This window comes from Stegodyphus dumicola, chromosome 12, assembly GCF_044657685.1.
Source record: "Stegodyphus dumicola isolate Sdum_Otavi_A_Nest chromosome 12, ASM4465768v1".
NCBI lineage: Eukaryota > Metazoa > Arthropoda > Arachnida > Araneae > Eresidae > Stegodyphus > Stegodyphus dumicola.
In genome coordinates, this window is record NC_140779.1 from 72,492,595 (window position 1) to 72,515,258 (window position 22,664).

Below are 22,664 nucleotides of genomic sequence, written 5' to 3' on the forward strand. Positions count from 1 at the left end.
CATATTTAATACAAAGAGCCAATAGGTTGTTCAAATGGCAGACTATATATTTTTTAATATTTCTATTGAAAAACTGAAAAATAATCATTTTAAAATGTAGCGGTGGTACTAAACGTTTCCAATTTTTGTTTAGATAGTACGTTTTAATCAAAAGGTTAAGAACCGCTGGCATATACGATTAAAGTTACATATAAGGGCAGGATACGGTTACAGTTACATTTAGGAATCAATTAAGCGCCGAAACCATTACCAGCTTGGCGATATCTCGCCAATTTAGCGAGATAGCTATTTACCTTAATGTTAAATAGACTTGCCCCAGTAATCTTATTTTTCCGGTACAGCTTCGCTCTCTTCACACTTTTGATGCCATATTATGCAAAAGATACTACAATTTCACACATTTTCACTAAAATTATTAACATATATACAAAATTCGAAACAATAGGAATTGTACTTAATAGCAATTACTCTGAAAAAAAATGTAGAATTACAAATAATTAAAACACAACCAGTTTAACAACTGGTTTCATACATTAGCTCTGAAATGTGTAAACAAATAGGATACTATCATGCATTAAAAATTTTTTATGCTTAAAACGTGAAAAAAATCAATCAAGCTTAATTCAGTTTTAAACATAAAATGGTTACAAAACTTCATTTTATAACCATTTTATGTTTAAAACTGAATTAAGAAAATTTCTTAACTAAATGATAATTCTACTTTAAGAAAACGTCTTTACAGTCCTTTGACAATTGTTAAATTGGAATTTGACTGTATTTATAAACAGATAGTATTGATATATGTGCCCATAAACTATTAACACTGTATTAAAAACTCATTAACAAGCATTTACACTGAAAACAAATTAAATTGTACTTTAAAATCATTAAACTTAATTTGCTTTTTCTAAAAATAGTTAAATAATGAAATTTTATTTTAAATCTTACTTTTGTAGAAATCTCCAAATATTTTTCTATGTCCCTCTCTACATTGATATTTATACCCATTGACAGAAGTTTCTAAAATTATGTGAAAGATAAAAATTATTCAAGTCTTGCTCCGAAAATTATACATGCGCACACACAATATAAGAATACATTATACACACACAATATAAGAATAGATATAAAAATAAAATAAATACGCTATTAGCTGCAATGAATTCAGTTTAGTATGATAACAACAAAGATTATACAAGAAACAAAATATTTTGCAGATTATTACCTATATAAATATATAAAATTCTTAATGATAGTGTATGTACGTGTGTGTATGTGTGTGTGTAGGCTTGAAATCTGGTAAAAGAAATTGTTTGACCTATTGGCCTGAAATTTTACAAGTAATTAAATGGTCTAGTCTGGGTCATATGTAGGATAACCATATTTCCATGAGATAATAGGGAGATAGCACATGCAGGATGAGAAAGAATCATAAAGAAAGATAGTAGAAAATATTTTATAACATAACTATGTTGAACGTACAGTTAATTTTCAATAATAGAAACCCATATAAAAATCAAGGTATAGGAGGTGAACTATGTTTTCCCACAACTATATAGGGAAAATTTCTTTGACAAAGTTATTTTATACAGCATTTTGGTTTTCTATACTATATCATAAACTTCTCGCACTCTATAACGTAGATTTTTATCAAAATTTAACATGCATCCTTATCAAATGCGATGTTAGGTGTATCAGATGCGATGTTAGGTATGTCACTTCCTATCTAAACATTACGAAGTTAGGGTCTTGGAAGACACAGAGACTGAATGATTATTGATTCGTTTAACACAGGTCATAATATCTTTCTCCAAGACAATTTTTTTTTAATTTCTGTGTTTGCAGTATTAAAAAGGAACAAATGTTGTTTTTACGTTACCTAATATCTATTCTTACTTGACATGACCTTGGCCATGTTTCCACGCAAACTTACTAGGTGGCAGGGCTGGGCTTAGCAACACATTGTCGCATTCTTTAAGGTGGTACAATGGATGCTGATTGTGAGCAAAAAGTGAACATTAAGTTCTGCGTTAAGTTCGGGAAAACCCCCTAGTGAAACGTAGAACATGATTAAGCAAGCATACGCAGGCGAGGCACTCTCAAGCAGTCGTCTTTTCGAGTGGCCCAAAAGGTTTCGTGAAGGCAAAGATTCAGTGCAAAATGATCCCAAAGCTGATACCGATTCAAACGTGGAGCGTGCAAGGCAGGTATTGCATGAAGAACGTCGTGTAACTGTGCGTATGATATCAGAACTGAATTTAAATCGTGATGTGTGTAAGATTTTATGCGAAGATTTAGGGAAACGGAAACTTAATGCAAGAATCGTCTTTCACTCACTAACAAATAAACAGAGAGAGGGAAGACGAAAAATTTCTGCTGAACTATTGGATAGAGCCAGACGTGATCCCACATTTGTGTCAGAGATTACTGTGACTTTTTCTTGTTTCCCAGAGTGAAAAGGTGACTGAAAGGAAAGCTTCCTCAAGATTATTGCAGACATCTAACCAGCCGTGACAAATGAGCTTGCAAACGTCGCTGTTGAAGATTTCTCTGCTTGCTTCCAGACCTCCAGAAACGTTGGCAGTTATGTATAGATAGCCAAGGGCACTACTCTGATAGTAGGTAGGATCATTACTTGGTACATGCAATTTTCTTTATGACCTTTGTTCTCGACCTTTTCTGGCAAATGATGTAGTTTTTTCATTGCCTCAATATTTAACCTGCATTTCTCGTCTGGCTACAAACTGTTCATAAAAGATAATATCTTTCGATAAATGCTGTATATTCTGGATTTCATGAACGACTAAACTCTGTAATATTGTATAAAATCTTGAAAATCATGGCAAACTTTGCTCATTTCAGAAAAATGCTGTTCACATACAGACAAAACATCTGTTTTCTTTATTCCTGTGCCATTCGTATGACTCACAACTTGCATAATTCTTTAAATATTGCAGACATTATTAATACGAATACGAGAGTTATATAGATATAGAGAATACGAGAGTTATATAGATATAGCAGATACTAAAGCCAGGTGACAAAATACTAGTTGTAGCACTGAATAAAATTAAATGTTACATATAGTTATTTTAATGTATAAAATTACTCAATAATTTTGATTTTTAAAACACGTAAATATAAAACTGAATTTCTAAACTTTTTTTAGGCTTAGAACATGATGACTACTACGGATCCAAACTACGACTTTGTTCAGCCTGTTTATGACAGCGCCTCCAAACTTTAACTGCCAACATTTTTTCAGCATCCGTACACGCAATTTCAAGTGAGATAACATGTCCGTTATAAGTCACTTCCTATCTAAACAATTTACATTTGGTACTACTTAAAATTAGACTGACTTCCTTCAATTTCTGAAGAACCGTTATGAGGTTTTCTAAATGCTCTTCAAAACTCTTCAAGACGATGATGATTTCGTACAGGTGTATTAGACAGGGTTCGTAGGAAAGGCTTCTCAGCGCAGTTTCTATGAGGACTTCGAATGTCACCGACACATTACAAAAGCATCAAAACACCTCTGAAAAGAGTATCCAAGTATCATCAATTCTAAGAAGAGGATAGGTGTCTTTCTTCATGACCTCATTCAACTGGCAATAGTCAAAGCAAGATCTACGCAAATTTCTCTTGGACCAGAACGATAGGAAAGGCCCAAGGACTTGCGGAAGACTCGATAATGCCGCTTTCTTAAATGTCTTTTAGAAGTTTTCCTGCCTCTTTCTGTTTAGCAATTGGGTATTGCTTGATTAGTGGATGACGCGCCATATCAATTCTATACTAAGCCAAACTGTTTCGATCTACGTCAGAAGATATCCAGGAGAAAACATCTTTAATTTTTGAATGACGTATTCTGCAACACTCCTTTCTTCATCGCTTAATTGTGCATTCTGCAATAACTGCGATGTTAGGGTCTCCGAAGACACAGAGACTGAAGGACTATTGATTCGTTTAACGCAGGTCACTGGAGTACATATTACAATCACTTCGCCTTTTCTAATCACTCGCCTTATCACTTACGATGGTAACTCTTACCGGAATGACGGTCTTCGATAGGTCGACGAGTCCCGCGGTTACTAATACTCCTTTCAGGCGCTTATAATTCTTAGAACACTCCATTATGCCGTACCAAAACTTTCTATTTTCAGCTATGGATCCAGGAAATAAGAACTCTGTTCTTTTTGCGACAAATGCCATGTGATGGACGGCGGCACTTCCAAACGTTACGTTAGCATTTAACTTTCCATCGATGTCGACACAGTCTGTATGGTAACGCTAGGCGGCGCAGATGAGTTAACCCTGCAGTCGTTGAGCAGATGATGCTAATAATGGCTCCTGTATCGATGGCCATATTCAAGGAACTCCATTTATATGTCCCATGATGAAGACTCCAATACTTCCGCAAATCATTACAGAAATCTGAAGTGCTTTAGAATGGGCTTCTCAGTATCTGGCAACCTCCACCCTGAGAGATGGGGCCAATAATCAGTTTCTTGCGTTACTGTCAGAAGTAGTCTTAGCTTCCGTGTCGTCTTGGGTGTTCTGCAGTTCTTTCGTACGTATACTTCATCATCGCATTTTCAGCACTTTAGGGGTGGTTTGTTACCACTCCTTTTCCGCTTCAAGGCACTGACTTGCCTGGTTCAATGGTCTAGACGAGCAGTCACTTGATCCACTGGCTCCTGAACTTGAGCAGCTCTCATTAGGTGACGGTCTCTACAAGTTGCTCTAGGTGTGTCAGATGCGATGCAATAACTACGATGTTAGGGTCTTGGAAGACACAGAGACTGAATGATTATTGATTCGTTTAACACAGGTCATAATATCTTTCTCCAAGACAATTTTTTTTTAATTTCTGTGTTTTCAGTATTAAAAAGGAACAAATGTTGTTTTTACGTTACCTAATATCTATTCTTACTTGACATAACCTTGGCCATGTTTCCACGCAAACTTACTAGGTGGCAGGGCTGGGCTTAGCAACACATTGTCGCATTCTTTAAGGTGGTACAATGGATGCTGATTGTGAGCAAAAAGTGAACATTAAGTTCTGCGTTAAGCTCGGGAAAACCCCCTAGTGAAACGTAGAACATGATTAAGCAAGCATACGCAGGCGAGGCACTCTCAAGCAGTCGTCTTTTCGAGTGGCCCAAAAGGTTTCGTGAAGGCAAAGATTCAGTGCAAAATGATCCCAAAGCTGATACCGATTCAAACGTGGAGCGTGCAAGGCAGGTATTGCATGAAGAACGTCGTGTAACTGTGCGTATGATATCAGAACTGAATTTAAATCGTGATGTGTGTAAGATTTTATGCGAAGATTTAGGGAAACGGAAACTTAATGCAAGAATCGTCTTTCACTCACTAACAAATAAACAGAGAGAGGAAAGACGAAAAATTTCTGCTGAACTATTGGATAGAGCCAGACGTGATCCCACATTTGTGTCAGAGATTACTGTGACTTTTTCTTGTTTCCCAGAGTGAAAAGGTGACTGAAAGGAAAGCTTCCTCAAGATTATTGCAGACATCTAACCAGCCGTGACAAATGAGCTTGCAAACGTCGCTGTTGAAGATTTCTCTGCTTGCTTCCAGACCTCCAGAAACGTTGGCAGTTATGTATAGATAGCCAAGGGGACTACTCTGATAGTAGGTAGGATCATTACTTGGTACATGCAATTTTCTATTTTTTATGACCTTTGTTCTCGACCTTTTCTGGCAAATGATGTAGTTTTTTCATTGCCTCAATATTTAACCTGCATTTCTCGTCTGCCTACAAACTGTTCATAAAAGATAATATCTTTCGATAAATGCTGTATATTCTGGATTTCATGAACGACTAAACTCTGTAATATTGTAAAAAATCTTGAAAATCATGGCAAACTTCGCTCATTTCAGAAAAATGCTGTTCACATACAGACAAAACATCTGTTTTCTTTATTCCTGTGCCATTCGTATGACTCACAACTTGCATAATTCTTTAAATATTGCAGACATTATTAATACGAATACGAGAGTTATATAGATATAGAGAATACGAGAGTTATATAGATATAGCAGATACTAAAGCCAGGTGACAAAATACTAGTTGTAGCACTGAATAAAATTAAATGTTACATATAGTTATTTTAATGTATAAAATTACTCAATAATTTTGATTTTTAAAACACGTAAATATAAAACTGAATTTCTAAACTTTTTTTAGGCTTAGAACATGATGACTACTACGGATCCAAACTACGACTTTGTTCAGCCTGTTTATGACAGCGCCTCCAAACTTTAACTGCCAACATTTTTTCAGCATCCGTACACGCAATTTCAAGTGAGATAACATGTCCGTTATAAGTCACTTCCTATCTAAACAATTTACATTTGGTACTACTTAAAATTAGACTGACTTCCTTCAATTTCTGAAGAACCGTTATGAGGTTTTCTAAATGCTCTTCAAAACTCTTCAAGACGATGATGATGTCGTACAGGTGTATTAGACAGGGTTCGTAGGAAAGGCTTCTCAGCGCAGTTTCTATGAGGACTTCGAATGTCACCGACACATTACAAAAGCATCAAAAACACCTCTGAAAAGAGTATCCAAGTATCATCAATTCTAAGAAGAGGATAGGTGTCTTTCTTCATGACCTCATTCAACTGGCAATAGTCAAAGCAAGATCTACGCAAATTTCTCTTGGACCAGAACGATAGGAAAGGCCCAAGGACTTGCGGAAGACTCGATAATGCCGCTTTCTTAAATGTCTTTTAGAAGTTTTCCTGCCTCTTTCTGTTTAGCAACTGGGTATTGCTTGATTAGTGGATGACGCGCCATATCAATTCTATACTAAGCCAAACTGTTTCGATCTACGTCAGAAGATATCCAGGAGAAAACATCTTTAATTTTTGAATGACGTATTCTGCAACACTCCTTTCTTCATCGCTTAATTGTGCATTCTGCAATAACTGCGATGTTAGGGTCTCCGAAGACACAGAGACTGAAGGACTATTGATTCGTTTAACGCAGGTCACTGGAGTACATATTACAATCACTTCGCCTTTTCTAATCACTCGCCTTATCACTTACGATGGTAACTCTTACCGGAATGACGGTCTTCGATAGGTCGACGAGTCCCGCGGTTACTAATACTCCTTTCAGGCGCTTATAATTCTTAGAACACTCCATTATGCCGTACCAAAACTTTCTATTTTCAGCTATGGATCCAGGAAATAAGAACTCTGTTCTTTTTGCGACAAATGCCATGTGATGGACGGCGGCACTTCCAAACGTTACGTTAGCATTTAACTTTCCATCGATGTCGACACAGTCTGTATGGTAACGCTAGGCGGCGCAGATGAGTTAACCCTGCAGTCGTTGAGCAGATGATGCTAATAATGGCTCCTGTATCGATGGCCATATTCAAGGAACTCCATTTATATGTCCCATGATGAAGACTCCAATACTTCCGCAAATCATTACAGAAATCTGAAGTGCTTTAGAATGGGCTTCTCAGTATCTGGCAACCTCCACCCTGAGAGATGGGGCCAATAATCAGTTTCTTGCGTTACTGTCAGAAGTAGTCTTAGCTTCCGTGTCGTCTTGGGTGTTCTGCAGTTCTTTCGTACGTATACTTCATCATCGCATTTTCAGCACTTTAGGGGTGGTTTGTTACCACTCCTTTTCCGCTTCAAGGCACTGACTTGCCTGGTTCAATGGTCTAGACGAGCAGTCACTTGATCCACTGGCTCCTGAACTTGAGCAGCTCTCATTAGGTGACGGTCTCTACAAGTTGCTCTAGGTGTGTCAGATGCGATGCAATAACTACGATGTTAGGGTCTTGGAAGACACAGAGACTGAATGATTATTGATTCGTTTAACACAGGTCATAATATCTTTCTCCAAGACAATTTTTTTTTTAATTTCTGTGTTTTCAGTATTAAAAAGGAACAAATGTTGTTTTTACGTTACCTAATATCTATTCTTACTTGACATAACCTTGGCCATGTTTCCACGCAAACTTACTAGGTGGCAGGGCTGGGCTTAGCAACACATTGTCGCATTCTTTAAGGTGGTACAATGGATGCTGATTGTGAGCAAAAAGTGAACATTAAGTTCTGCGTTAAGCTCGGGAAAACCCCCTAGTGAAACGTAGAACATGATTAAGCAAGCATACGCAGGCGAGGCACTCTCAAGCAGTCGTCTTTTCGAGTGGCCCAAAAGGTTTCGTGAAGGCAAAGATTCAGTGCAAAATGATCCCAAAGCTGATACCGATTCAAACGTGGAGCGTGCAAGGCAGGTATTGCATGAAGAACGTCGTGTAACTGTGCGTATGATATCAGAACTGAATTTAAATCGTGATGTGTGTAAGATTTTATGCGAAGATTTAGGGAAACGGAAACTTAATGCAAGAATCGTCTTTCACTCACTAACAAATAAACAGAGAGAGGGAAGACGAAAAATTTCTGCTGAACTATTGGATAGAGCCAGACGTGATCCCACATTTGTGTCAGAGATTACTGTGACTTTTTCTTGTTTCCCAGAGTGAAAAGGTGACTGAAAGGAAAGCTTCCTCAAGATTATTGCAGACATCTAACCAGCCGTGACAAATGAGCTTGCAAACGTCGCTGTTGAAGATTTCTCTGCTTGCTTCCAGACCTCCAGAAACGTTGGCAGTTATGTATAGATAGCCAAGGGGACTACTCTGATAGTAGGTAGGATCATTACTTGGTACATGCAATTTTCTATTTTTTATGACCTTTGTTCTCGACCTTTTCTGGCAAATGATGTAGTTTTTTCATTGCCTCAATATTTAACCTGCATTTCTCGTCTGCCTACAAACTGTTCATAAAAGATAATATCTTTCGATAAATGCTGTATATTCTGGATTTCATGAACGACTAAACTCTGTAATATTGTAAAAAATCTTGAAAATCATGGCAAACTTCGCTCATTTCAGAAAAATGCTGTTCACATACAGACAAAACATCTGTTTTCTTTATTCCTGTGCCATTCGTATGACTCACAACTTGCATAATTCTTTAAATATTGCAGACATTATTAATACGAATACGAGAGTTATATAGATATAGAGAATACGAGAGTTATATAGATATAGCAGATACTAAAGCCAGGTGACAAAATACTAGTTGTAGCACTGAATAAAATTAAATGTTACATATAGTTATTTTAATGTATAAAATTACTCAATAATTTTGATTTTTAAAACACGTAAATATAAAACTGAATTTCTAAACTTTTTTTAGGCTTAGAACATGATGACTACTACGGATCCAAACTACGACTTTGTTCAGCCTGTTTATGACAGCGCCTCCAAACTTTAACTGCCAACATTTTTTCAGCATCCGTACACGCAATTTCAAGTGAGATAACATGTCCGTTATAAGTCACTTCCTATCTAAACAATTTACATTTGGTACTACTTAAAATTAGACTGACTTCCTTCAATTTCTGAAGAACCGTTATGAGGTTTTCTAAATGCTCTTCAAAACTCTTCAAGACGATGATGATGTCGTACAGGTGTATTAGACAGGGTTCGTAGGAAAGGCTTCTCAGCGCAGTTTCTATGAGGACTTCGAATGTCACCGACACATTACAAAAGCATCAAAAACACCTCTGAAAAGAGTATCCAAGTATCATCAATTCTAAGAAGAGGATAGGTGTCTTTCTTCATGACCTCATTCAACTGGCAATAGTCAAAGCAAGATCTACGCAAATTTCTCTTGGACCAGAACGATAGGAAAGGCCCAAGGACTTGCGGAAGACTCGATAATGCCGCTTTCTTAAATGTCTTTTAGAAGTTTTCCTGCCTCTTTCTGTTTAGCAACTGGGTATTGCTTGATTAGTGGATGACGCGCCATATCAATTCTATACTAAGCCAAACTGTTTCGATCTACGTCAGAAGATATCCAGGAGAAAACATCTTTAATTTTTGAATGACGTATTCTGCAACACTCCTTTCTTCATCGCTTAATTGTGCATTCTGCAATAACTGCGATGTTAGGGTCTCCGAAGACACAGAGACTGAAGGACTATTGATTCGTTTAACGCAGGTCACTGGAGTACATATTACAATCACTTCGCCTTTTCTAATCACTCGCCTTATCACTTACGATGGTAACTCTTACCGGAATGACGGTCTTCGATAGGTCGACGAGTCCCGCGGTTACTAATACTCCTTTCAGGCGCTTATAATTCTTAGAACACTCCATTATGCCGTACCAAAACTTTCTATTTTCAGCTATGGATCCAGGAAATAAGAACTCTGTTCTTTTTGCGACAAATGCCATGTGATGGACGGCGGCACTTCCAAACGTTACGTTAGCATTTAACTTTCCATCGATGTCGACACAGTCTGTATGGTAACGCTAGGCGGCGCAGATGAGTTAACCCTGCAGTCGTTGAGCAGATGATGCTAATAATGGCTCCTGTATCGATGGCCATATTCAAGGAACTCCATTTATATGTCCCATGATGAAGACTCCAATACTTCCGCAAATCATTACAGAAATCTGAAGTGCTTTAGAATGGGCTTCTCAGTATCTGGCAACCTCCACCCTGAGAGATGGGGCCAATAATCAGTTTCTTGCGTTACTGTCAGAAGTAGTCTTAGCTTCCGTATCGTCTTGGGTGTTCTGCAGTTCTTTCGTACGTATACTTCATCATCGCATTTTCAGCACTTTAGGGGTGGTTTGTTACCACTCCTTTTCCGCTTCAAGGCACTGACTTGCCTGGTTCAATGGTCTAGACGAGCAGTCACTTGATCCACTGGCTCCTGAACTTGAGCAGCTCTCATTAGGTGACGGTCTCTACAAGTTGCTCTAGGTGTGTCAGATGCGATGCAATAACTACGATGTTAGGGTCTTGGAAGACACAGAGACTGAATGATTATTGATTCGTTTAACACAGGTCATAATATCTTTCTCCAAGACAATTTTTTTTTAATTTCTGTGTTTTCAGTATTAAAAAGGAACAAATGTTGTTTTTACGTTACCTAATATCTATTCTTACTTGACATAACCTTGGCCATGTTTCCACGCAAACTTACTAGGTGGCAGGGCTGGGCTTAGCAACACATTGTCGCATTCTTTAAGGTGGTACAATGGATGCTGATTGTGAGCAAAAAGTGAACATTAAGTTCTGCGTTAAGCTCGGGAAAACCCCCTAGTGAAACGTAGAACATGATTAAGCAAGCATACGCAGGCGAGGCACTCTCAAGCAGTCGTCTTTTCGAGTGGCCCAAAAGGTTTCGTGAAGGCAAAGATTCAGTGCAAAATGATCCCAAAGCTGATACCGATTCAAACGTGGAGCGTGCAAGGCAGGTATTGCATGAAGAACGTCGTGTAACTGTGCGTATGATATCAGAACTGAATTTAAATCGTGATGTGTGTAAGATTTTATGCGAAGATTTAGGGAAACGGAAACTTAATGCAAGAATCGTCTTTCACTCACTAACAAATAAACAGAGAGAGGGAAGACGAAAAATTTCTGCTGAACTATTGGATAGAGCCAGACGTGATCCCACATTTGTGTCAGAGATTACTGTGACTTTTTCTTGTTTCCCAGAGTGAAAAGGTGACTGAAAGGAAAGCTTCCTCAAGATTATTGCAGACATCTAACCAGCCGTGACAAATGAGCTTGCAAACGTCGCTGTTGAAGATTTCTCTGTTTGCTTCCAGACCTCCAGAAACGTTGGCAGTTATGTATAGATAGCCAAGGGGACTACTCTGATAGTAGGTAGGATCATTACTTGGTACATGCAATTTTCTATTTTTTATGACCTTTGTTCTCGACCTTTTCTGGCAAATGATGTAGTTTTTTCATTGCCTCAATATTTAACCTGCATTTCTCGGCTGGCTACAAACTGTTCATAAAAGATAATATCTTTCGATAAATGCTGTATATTCTGGATTTCATGAACGACTAAACTCTGTAATATTGTATAAAATCTTGAAAATCATGGCAAACTTCGCTCATTTCAGAAAAATGCTGTTCACATACAGACAAAACATCTGTTTTCTTTATTCCTGTGCCATTCGTATGACTCACAACTTGCATAATTCTTTAAATATTGCAGACATTATTAATACGAATACGAGAGTTATATAGATATAGAGAATACGAGAGTTATATAGATATAGCAGATACTAAAGCCAGGTGACAAAATACTAGTTGTAGCACTGAATAAAATTAAATGTTACATATAGTTATTTTAATGTATAAAATTACTCAATAATTTTGATTTTTAAAACACGTAAATATAAAACTGAATTTCTAAACTTTTTTTAGGCTTAGAACATGATGACTACTACGGATCCAAACTACGACTTTGTTCAGCCTGTTTATGACAGCGCCTCCAAACTTTAACTGCCAACATTTTTTCAGCATCCGTACACGCAATTTCAAGTGAGATAACATGTCCGTTATAAGTCACTTCCTATCTAAACAATTTACATTTGGTACTACTTAAAATTAGACTGACTTCCTTCAATTTCTGAAGAACCGTTATGAGGTTTTCTAAATGCTCTTCAAAACTCTTCAAGACGATGATGATGTCGTACAGGTGTATTAGACAGGGTTCGTAGGAAAGGCTTCTCAGCGCAGTTTCTATGAGGACTTCGAATGTCACCGACACATTACAAAAGCATCAAAAACACCTCTGAAAAGAGTATCCAAGTATCATCAATTCTAAGAAGAGGATAGGTGTCTTTCTTCATGACCTCATTCAACTGGCAATAGTCAAAGCAAGATCTACGCAAATTTCTCTTGGACCAGAACGATAGGAAAGGCCCAAGGACTTGCGGAAGACTCGATAATGCCGCTTTCTTAAATGTCTTTTAGAAGTTTTCCTGCCTCTTTCTGTTTAGCAACTGGGTATTGCTTGATTAGTGGATGACGCGCCATATCAATTCTATACTAAGCCAAACTGTTTCGATCTACGTCAGAAGATATCCAGGAGAAAACATCTTTAATTTTTGAATGACGTATTCTGCAACACTCCTTTCTTCATCGCTTAATTGTGCATTCTGCAATAACTGCGATGTTAGGGTCTCCGAAGACACAGAGACTGAAGGACTATTGATTCGTTTAACGCAGGTCACTGGAGTACATATTACAATCACTTCGCCTTTTCTAATCACTCGCCTTATCACTTACGATGGTAACTCTTACCGGAATGACGGTCTTCGATAGGTCGACGAGTCCCGCGGTTACTAATACTCCTTTCAGGCGCTTATAATTCTTAGAACACTCCATTATGCCGTACCAAAACTTTCTATTTTCAGCTATGGATCCAGGAAATAAGAACTCTGTTCTTTTTGCGACAAATGCCATGTGATGGACGGCGGCACTTCCAAACGTTACGTTAGCATTTAACTTTCCATCGATGTCGACACAGTCTGTATGGTAACGCTAGGCGGCGCAGATGAGTTAACCCTGCAGTCGTTGAGCAGATGATGCTAATAATGGCTCCTGTATCGATGGCCATATTCAAGGAACTCCATTTATATGTCCCATGATGAAGACTCCAATACTTCCGCAAAATCATTACAGAAATCTGAAGTGCTTTAGAATGGGCTTCTCAGTATCTGGCAACCTCCACCCTGAGAGATGGGGCCAATAATCAGTTTCTTGCGTTACTGTCAGAAGTAGTCTTAGCTTCCGTGTCGTCTTGGGTGTTCTGCAGTTCTTTCGTACGTATACTTCATCATCGCATTTTCAGCACTTTAGGGGTGGTTTGTTACCACTCCTTTTCCGCTTCAAGGCACTGACTTGCCTGGTTCAATGGTCTAGACGAGCAGTCACTTGATCCACTGGCTCCTGAACTTGAGCAGCTCTCATTAGGTGACGGTCTCTACAAGTTGCTCTAGGTGTGTCAGATGCGATGCAATAACTACGATGTTAGGGTCTTGGAAGACACAGAGACTGAATGATTATTGATTCGTTTAACACAGGTCATAATATCTTTCTCCAAGACAATTTTTTTTTAATTTCTGTGTTTTCAGTATTAAAAAGGAACAAATGTTGTTTTTACGTTACCTAATATCTATTCTTACTTGACATAACCTTGGCCATGTTTCCACGCAAACTTACTAGGTGGCAGGGCTGGGCTTAGCAACACATTGTCGCATTCTTTAAGGTGGTACAATGGATGCTGATTGTGAGCAAAAAGTGAACATTAAGTTCTGCGTTAAGCTCGGGAAAACCCCCTAGTGAAACGTAGAACATGATTAAGCAAGCATACGCAGGCGAGGCACTCTCAAGCAGTCGTCTTTTCGAGTGGCCCAAAAGGTTTCGTGAAGGCAAAGATTCAGTGCAAAATGATCCCAAAGCTGATACCGATTCAAACGTGGAGCGTGCAAGGCAGGTATTGCATGAAGAACGTCGTGTAACTGTGCGTATGATATCAGAACTGAATTTAAATCGTGATGTGTGTAAGATTTTATGCGAAGATTTAGGGAAACGGAAACTTAATGCAAGAATCGTCTTTCACTCACTAACAAATAAACAGAGAGAGGGAAGACGAAAAATTTCTGCTGAACTATTGGATAGAGCCAGACGTGATCCCACATTTGTGTCAGAGATTACTGTGACTTTTTCTTGTTTCCCAGAGTGAAAAGGTGACTGAAAGGAAAGCTTCCTCAAGATTATTGCAGACATCTAACCAGCCGTGACAAATGAGCTTGCAAACGTCGCTGTTGAAGATTTCTCTGCTTGCTTCCAGACCTCCAGAAACGTTGGCAGTTATGTATAGATAGCCAAGGGGACTACTCTGATAGTAGGTAGGATCATTACTTGGTACATGCAATTTTCTATTTTTTATGACCTTTGTTCTCGACCTTTTCTGGCAAATGATGTAGTTTTTTCATTGCCTCAATATTTAACCTGCATTTCTCGGCTGGCTACAAACTGTTCATAAAAGATAATATCTTTCGATAAATGCTGTATATTCTGGATTTCATGAACGACTAAACTCTGTAATATTGTATAAAATCTTGAAAATCATGGCAAACTTTGCTCATTTCAGAAAAATGCTGTTCACATACAGACAAAACATCTGTTTTCTTTATTCCTGTGCCATTCGTATGACTCACAACTTGCATAATTCTTTAAATATTGCAGACATTATTAATACGAATACGAGAGTTATATAGATATAGCAGATACTAAAGCCAGGTGACAAAATACTAGTTGTAGCACTGAATAAAATTAAATGTTACATATAGTTATTTTAATGTATAAAATTACTCAATAATTTTGATTTTTAAAACACGTAAATATAAAACTGAATTTCTAAACTTTTTTTAGGCTTAGAACATGATGACTACTACGGATCCAAACTACGACTTTGTTCAGCCTGTTTATGACAGCGCCTCCAAACTTTAACTGCCAACATTTTTTCAGCATCCGTACACGCAATTTCAAGTGAGATAACATGTCCGTTATAAGTCACTTCCTATCTAAACAATTTACATTTGGTACTACTTAAAATTAGACTGACTTCCTTCAATTTCTGAAGAACCGTTATGAGGTTTTCTAAATGCTCTTCAAAACTCTTCAAGACGATGATGATGTCGTACAGGTGTATTAGACAGGGTTCGTAGGAAAGGCTTCTCAGCGCAGTTTCTATGAGGACTTCGAATGTCACCGACACATTACAAAAGCATCAAAAACACCTCTGAAAAGAGTATCCAAGTATCATCAATTCTAAGAAGAGGATAGGTGTCTTTCTTCATGACCTCATTCAACTGGCAATAGTCAAAGCAAGATCTACGCAAATTTCTCTTGGACCAGAACGATAGGAAAGGCCCAAGGACTTGCGGAAGACTCGATAATGCCGCTTTCTTAAATGTCTTTTAGAAGTTTTCCTGCCTCTTTCTGTTTAGCAACTGGGTATTGCTTGATTAGTGGATGACGCGCCATATCAATTCTATACTAAGCCAAACTGTTTCGATCTACGTCAGAAGATATCCAGGAGAAAACATCTTTAATTTTTGAATGACGTATTCTGCAACACTCCTTTCTTCATCGCTTAATTGTGCATTCTGCAATAACTGCGATGTTAGGGTCTCCGAAGACACAGAGACTGAAGGACTATTGATTCGTTTAACGCAGGTCACTGGAGTACATATTACAATCACTTCGCCTTTTCTAATCACTCGCCTTATCACTTACGATGGTAACTCTTACCGGAATGACGGTCTTCGATAGGTCGACGAGTCCCGCGGTTACTAATACTCCTTTCAGGCGCTTATAATTCTTAGAACACTCCATTATGCCGTACCAAAACTTTCTATTTTCAGCTATGGATCCAGGAAATAAGAACTCTGTTCTTTTTGCGACAAATGCCATGTGATGGACGGCGGCACTTCCAAACGTTACGTTAGCATTTAACTTTCCATCGATGTCGACACAGTCTGTATGGTAACGCTAGGCGGCGCAGATGAGTTAACCCTGCAGTCGTTGAGCAGATGATGCTAATAATGGCTCCTGTATCGATGGCCATATTCAAGGAACTCCATTTATATGTCCCATGATGAAGACTCCAATACTTCCGCAAATCATTACAGAAATCTGAAGTGCTTTAGAATGGGCTTCTCAGTATCTGGCAACCTCCACCCTGAGAGATGGGGCCAATAATCAGTTTCTTGCGTTACTGTCAGAAGTAGTCTTAGCTTCCGTGTCGTCTTGGGTGTTCTGCAGTTCTTTCGTACGTATACTTCATCATCGCATTTTCAGCACTTTAGGGGTGGTTTGTTACCACTCCTTTTCCGCTTCAAGGCACTGACTTGCCTGGTTCAATGGTCTAGACGAGCAGTCACTTGATCCACTGGCTCCTGAACTTGAGCAGCTCTCATTAGGTGACGGTCTCTACAAGTTGCTCTAGGTGTGTCAGATGCGATGCAATAACTACGATGTTAGGGTCTTGGAAGACACAGAGACTGAATGATTATTGATTCGTTTAACACAGGTCATAATATCTTTCTCCAAGACAATTTTTTTTTAATTTCTGTGTTTTCAGTATTAAAAAGGAACAAATGTTGTTTTTACGTTACCTAATATCTATTCTTACTTGACATAACCTTGGCCATGTTTCCACGCAAACTTACTAGGTGGCAGGGCTGGGCTTAGCAACACATTGTCGCATTCTTTAAGGTGGTACAATGGATGCTGATTGTGAGCAAAAAGTGAACATTAAGTTCTGCGTTAAGCTCGGGAAAACCCCCTAGTGAAACGTAGAACATGATTAAGCAAGCATACGCAGGCGAGGCACTCTCAAGCAGTCGTCTTTTCGAGTGGCCCAAAAGGTTTCGTGAAGGCAAAGATTCAGTGCAAAATGATCCCAAAGCTGATACCGATTCAAACGTGGAGCGTGCAAGGCAGGTATTGCATGAAGAACGTCGTGTAACTGTGCGTATGATATCAGAACTGAATTTAAATCGTGATGTGTGTAAGATTTTATGCGAAGATTTAGGGAAACGGAAACTTAATGCAAGAATCGTCTTTCACTCACTAACAAATAAACAGAGAGAGGGAAGACGAAAAATTTCTGCTGAACTATTGGATAGAGCCAGACGTGATCCCACATTTGTGTCAGAGATTACTGTGACTTTTTCTTGTTTCCCAGAGTGAAAAGGTGACTGAAAGGAAAGCTTCCTCAAGATTATTGCAGACATCTAACCAGCCGTGACAAATGAGCTTGCAAACGTCGCTGTTGAAGATTTCTCTGCTTGCTTCCAGACCTCCAGAAACGTTGGCAGTTATGTATAGATAGCCAAGGGGACTACTCTGATAGTAGGTAGGATCATTACTTGGTACATGCAATTTTCTATTTTTTATGACCTTTGTTCTCGACCTTTTCTGGCAAATGATGTAGTTTTTTCATTGCCTCAATATTTAACCTGCGTTTCTCGTCTGGCTACAAACTGTTCATAAAAGATAATATCTTTCGATAAATGCTGTATATTCTGGATTTCATGAACGACTAAACTCTGTAATATTGTAAAAAATCTTGAAAATCATGGCAAACTTCGCTCATTTCAGAAAAATGCTGTTCACATACAGACAAAACATCTGTTTTCTTTATTCCTGTGCCATTCGTATGACTCACAACTTGCATAATTCTTTAAATATTGCAGACATTATTAATACGAATACGAGAGTTATATAGATATAGAGAATACGAGAGTTATATAGATATAGCAGATACTAAAGCCAGGTGACAAAATACTAGTTGTAGCACTGAATAAAATTAAATGTTACATATAGTTATTTTAATTTATAAAATTACTCAATAATTTTGATTTTTAAAACACGTAAATATAAAACTGAATTTCTAAACTTTTTTTAGGCTTAGAACATGATGACTACTACGGATCCAAACTACGACTTTGTTCAGCCTGTTTATGACAGCGCCTCCAAACTTTAACTGCCAACATTTTTTCAGCATCCGTACACGCAATTTCAAGTGAGATAACATGTCCGTTATAAGTCACTTCCTATCTAAACAATTTACATTTGGTACTACTTAAAATTAGACTGACTTCCTTCAATTTCTGAAGAACCGTTATGAGGTTTTCTAAATGCTCTTCAAAACTCTTCAAGACGATGATGATGTCGTACAGGTGTATTAGACAGGGTTCGTAGGAAAGGCTTCTCAGCGCAGTTTCTATGAGGACTTCGAATGTCACCGACACATTACAAAAGCATGAAAAACACCTCTGAAAAGAGTATCCAAGTATTATCAATTCTAAGAAGAGGATAGGTGTCTTTCTTCATGACCTCATTCAACTGGCAATAGTCAAAGCAAGATCTACGCAAATTTCTCTTGGACCAGAACGATAGGAAAGGCCCAAGGACTTGCGGAAGACTCGATAATGCCGCTTTCTTAAATGTCTTTTAGAAGTTTTCCTGCCTCTTTCTTTTTAGCAACTGGGTATTGCTTGATTAGTGGATGACGCGCCATATCAATTCTATACTAAGCCAAACTGTTTCGATCTACGTCAGAAGATATCCAGGAGAAAACATCTTTAATTTTTGAATGACGTGTTCTGCAACACTCCTTTCTTCATCGCTTAATTGTGCATTCTGCAATAACTGCGATGTTAGGGTCTCCGAAGACACAGAGACTGAAGGACTATTGATTCGTTTAACGCAGGTCACTGGAGTACATATTACAATCACTTCGCCTTTTCTAATCACTCGCCTTATCACTTACGATGGTAACTCTTACCGGAATGACGGTCTTCGATAGGTCGACGAGTCCCGCGGTTACTAATACTCCTTTCAGGCGCTTATAATTCTTAGAACACTCCATTATGCCGTACCAAAACTTTCTATTTTCAGCTATGGATCCAGGAAATAAGAACTCTGTTCTTTTTGCGACAAATGCCATGTGATGGACGGCGGCACTTCCAAACGTTACGTTAGCATTTAACTTTCCATCGATGTCGACACAGTCTGTATGGTAACGCTAGGCGGCGCAGATGAGTTAACCCTGCAGTCGTTGAGCAGATGATGCTAATAATGGCTCCTGTATCGATGGCCATATTCAAGGAACTCCATTTATATGTCCCATGATGAAGACTCCAATACTTCCGCAAATCATTACAGAAATCTGAAGTGCTTTAGAATGGGCTTCTCAGTATCTGGCAACCTCCACCCTGAGAGATGGGGCCAATAATCAGTTTCTTGCGTTACTGTCAGAAGTAGTCTTAGCTTCCGTGTCGTCTTGGGTGTTCTGCAGTTCTTTCGTACGTATACTTCAGCATCGCATTTTCAGCACTTTAGGGGTGGTTTGTTACCACTCCTTTTCCGCTTCAAGGCACTGACTTGCCTGGTTCAATGGTCTAGACGAGCAGTCACTTGATCCACTGGCTCCTGAACTTGAGCAGCTCTCATTAGGTGACGGTCTCTACAAGTTGCTTGCTGGGCTGCCTCGAATTTCATGGTGTACACTAACATCTGATCTTGCCATTCTAGGGACTTTCTGTATTTTAGGATCCCGAAGGTCATCGATGAAACACTGCAGGGACAGGATTTTCCTTGTTTCTGCAGGGCACTCCGAAAAGGTAAGATGAGGTAGCTCTCGACATCCATGGCGAACTTTTGGAAGCACATAGCGAGATTTCAACTGAAGCCTGCTATAGTTTTTACCTTTCTCACCAAAACTCAGCTCCAATGAGCCGGACAGAGTTTCGAAGTCTAGTATTTGGTTTGGAGGCAGAGTTTGGAGGATATCCTCTGCGTGTGTTCTCAAAGAAGCAGCGAGATGGCAAGCCTTACCTTGGGAATCACAACAATTTGCGTCCGCCACTATACAGAATTGAGTCTAATACACTTGACAGGAGGTCTTGCCATCTTATGTGGACAGCTTTAGAAAAGGTCGAGATGGCATGGGTAAAATTTTTAAATCGTCAAAAAATACTTCCTGCTGTCGCTATGAATTTCTTTATGCTGTCAGTTTCTTTGATGACAGAAAAAACTCCATAATCGATTTGTTGTTCGACAGCAGAAACTCTTTCTTCGGTTTGTTGTTAGACAGAAGAAACTCTTTCTCCGATTTGTAGTTTGACAGTAGCAACTCTATCTCTGATTTGTTATTCGGCACCAGAAACATTTTCTTAAATTTCTGAACTTTATTTTGAGCTTTGTGTATTCTGCCTTCCACAGCCACTAATCTGTTTTCTGTTATGGAGGTAATTTATAGTTTCATTTCCTCTTGACCTGTTTCAATATTTTCTTAAATGGACTTGATGGCCCCTTCCATCATTTCTTGGCCTGCTTTTATTTCTTCTTGGCTCGCTTGCATCTTTACTTGAACTCCTTTTATCCCTACTTTAATGCAGTTCACGACCTCTTCCATCTTTTCTTGGAACACAGCTAAGGCAGTCACTAGCTGTCTTAGTTGCTCACCATTGCTTTTGTCACTGGCAGTCAGCCTACTTCAGACACCAAAAATTGTTGTGTGCGTATGGGTTCGTAATGGATTGAATGCATACAGAACAGATGATAGCTTGCTAAAATTTATCCCCCCCCCTTAAAAAAATAAATACTTTGCAGTTCTTCAACTTACCATAAAAGCACTCGTACTTTTGAGAATCACAGAGGACAATCAATTATTACACTACAAATCACTGAGAACATTAAACGGAACGCAATGCAAAGCGCATCTAAAAGGCGAAGCTCTCATGCATATCTCAATACTCACAAGTCAACTCTGAACTACAAATGAGAATTGATGCTTTCTTCGGAATTATACAGTTTCCCACGGTCGCCGAGGAATTTCTACCTTCCATTTCTCGAAATTACTGGAAGGCATATACTATTAAAGTTACATATAAGGGCCAGATACAGATATAATTACATATAAGGAACTATTACAGTTATTCAAAAACCGGACCAAAAATTGGTCGCCAAAACCATCGCCAGCTTGGCGATATCTCGCCAGTTTAGCAAGATAGCCATTTACCTGAATGTTAAGTACACTCGCTCCTGTAATCTTATTCTTCTGGTAGAGCTTCGTTCTCTTCAGACTTTTCATATTACGTTATAGGAAAGGTATTATATTTTTACTTACAATGTCTCTAAAATCATTTACATATATACCGAATTCGTAACAATGCGAACAAGTTGTCCTTAGAATGACTTTTCTAAGAATACTAGCATACGTATATCTCAACCAATTAACTAGTTTTGCCTACGAATACTAATAAACATATCTTTCAACTACACTCAGTGTGCATGTCTATCAACCGTTACCACTGAATTTTTTATATCTATCATTCTGAACTATAGTAAAACCCTGTATAATGTGGGGGGTTACGTTCCATTAAAGTACAGTGTTAAACGAGATCATCGCATCATATAAATAATGGGGTTAGGAGCAAACGGCTGCAAAATAAAAAAATCGTTCAAGTAATTTTGTTATTTAAGTTCATTTAATATATTTTTATAACAGTACAATATAAAAATTTATTTCTTACATATATTGAATCATGGCAAATGAATATATAGAACTAAATAATTTTTTTTTAAGTCGCCATTTATATTTTAGATCATTCAGATTTTTCTGCATTTCCAATTTTCTGTTTTTTATTAAGAAAATATCTAATGTCATTTGTACTTTCCCGCTCCGTAAGAAGTTGTCGATAAGGGGAGAAGGCATCCACGATACCCCATCTTGCCTTTGAACTCCTATCAAAATCTGCGTCATTTTCAATAAATAAATCCACAATTTCCATTATGGAAGCTGAACTGGTTTTTAGAAATGCCGCTGAAAATTCTTTTTGCTCTTCTTCAGAATCGCTATTTTTAATATTTTTGTGTTCTTAATTCACTAATTCCTTGAGCTTGTCATCAGAAAGACTTTTTGTTGTGTCTTGCAGAATTTCTTCTAAATCTTCCACATTTACATTCTCTAAACCTGTTTGCTTCCCCAATACCACTATTTCGTTCATATCAACAACAGAATCAGTCTCCTTGTTTAAATTTGGCCAAATGCTTTTCCACACTGCTTTCAAACATTTTTTTCGTTGCCTCATTCCAAGAAAGATTTACGTTTTCTATAGCAACCATGATATTATAGTTCCTCCAAAAATCTCTTATTGAGTGTTTATCATCTCCTTCTGTTTTTTCAAACATTTTTTCGCCGCGT

General features: G+C 38.2%; 1 protein-coding gene across 2 annotated transcripts in view; it reads right to left on the reverse strand.

The window, feature by feature from the left end:
• The window catches only part of LOC118189581 (dynein axonemal intermediate chain 7-like), a 94,553-nt gene that overhangs the window by 16,241 nt on the left and 55,648 nt on the right, over positions 1–22,664 (reverse strand). For both annotated transcript variants that reach the window (XM_085806567.1, XM_085806568.1), the window contains one exon: positions 949–1,020. In XM_085806567.1, the coding sequence (XP_085662693.1) occupies positions 949–1,020 (72 nt within the window). The remainder of the gene's footprint in view (positions 1–948; positions 1,021–22,664) is intronic.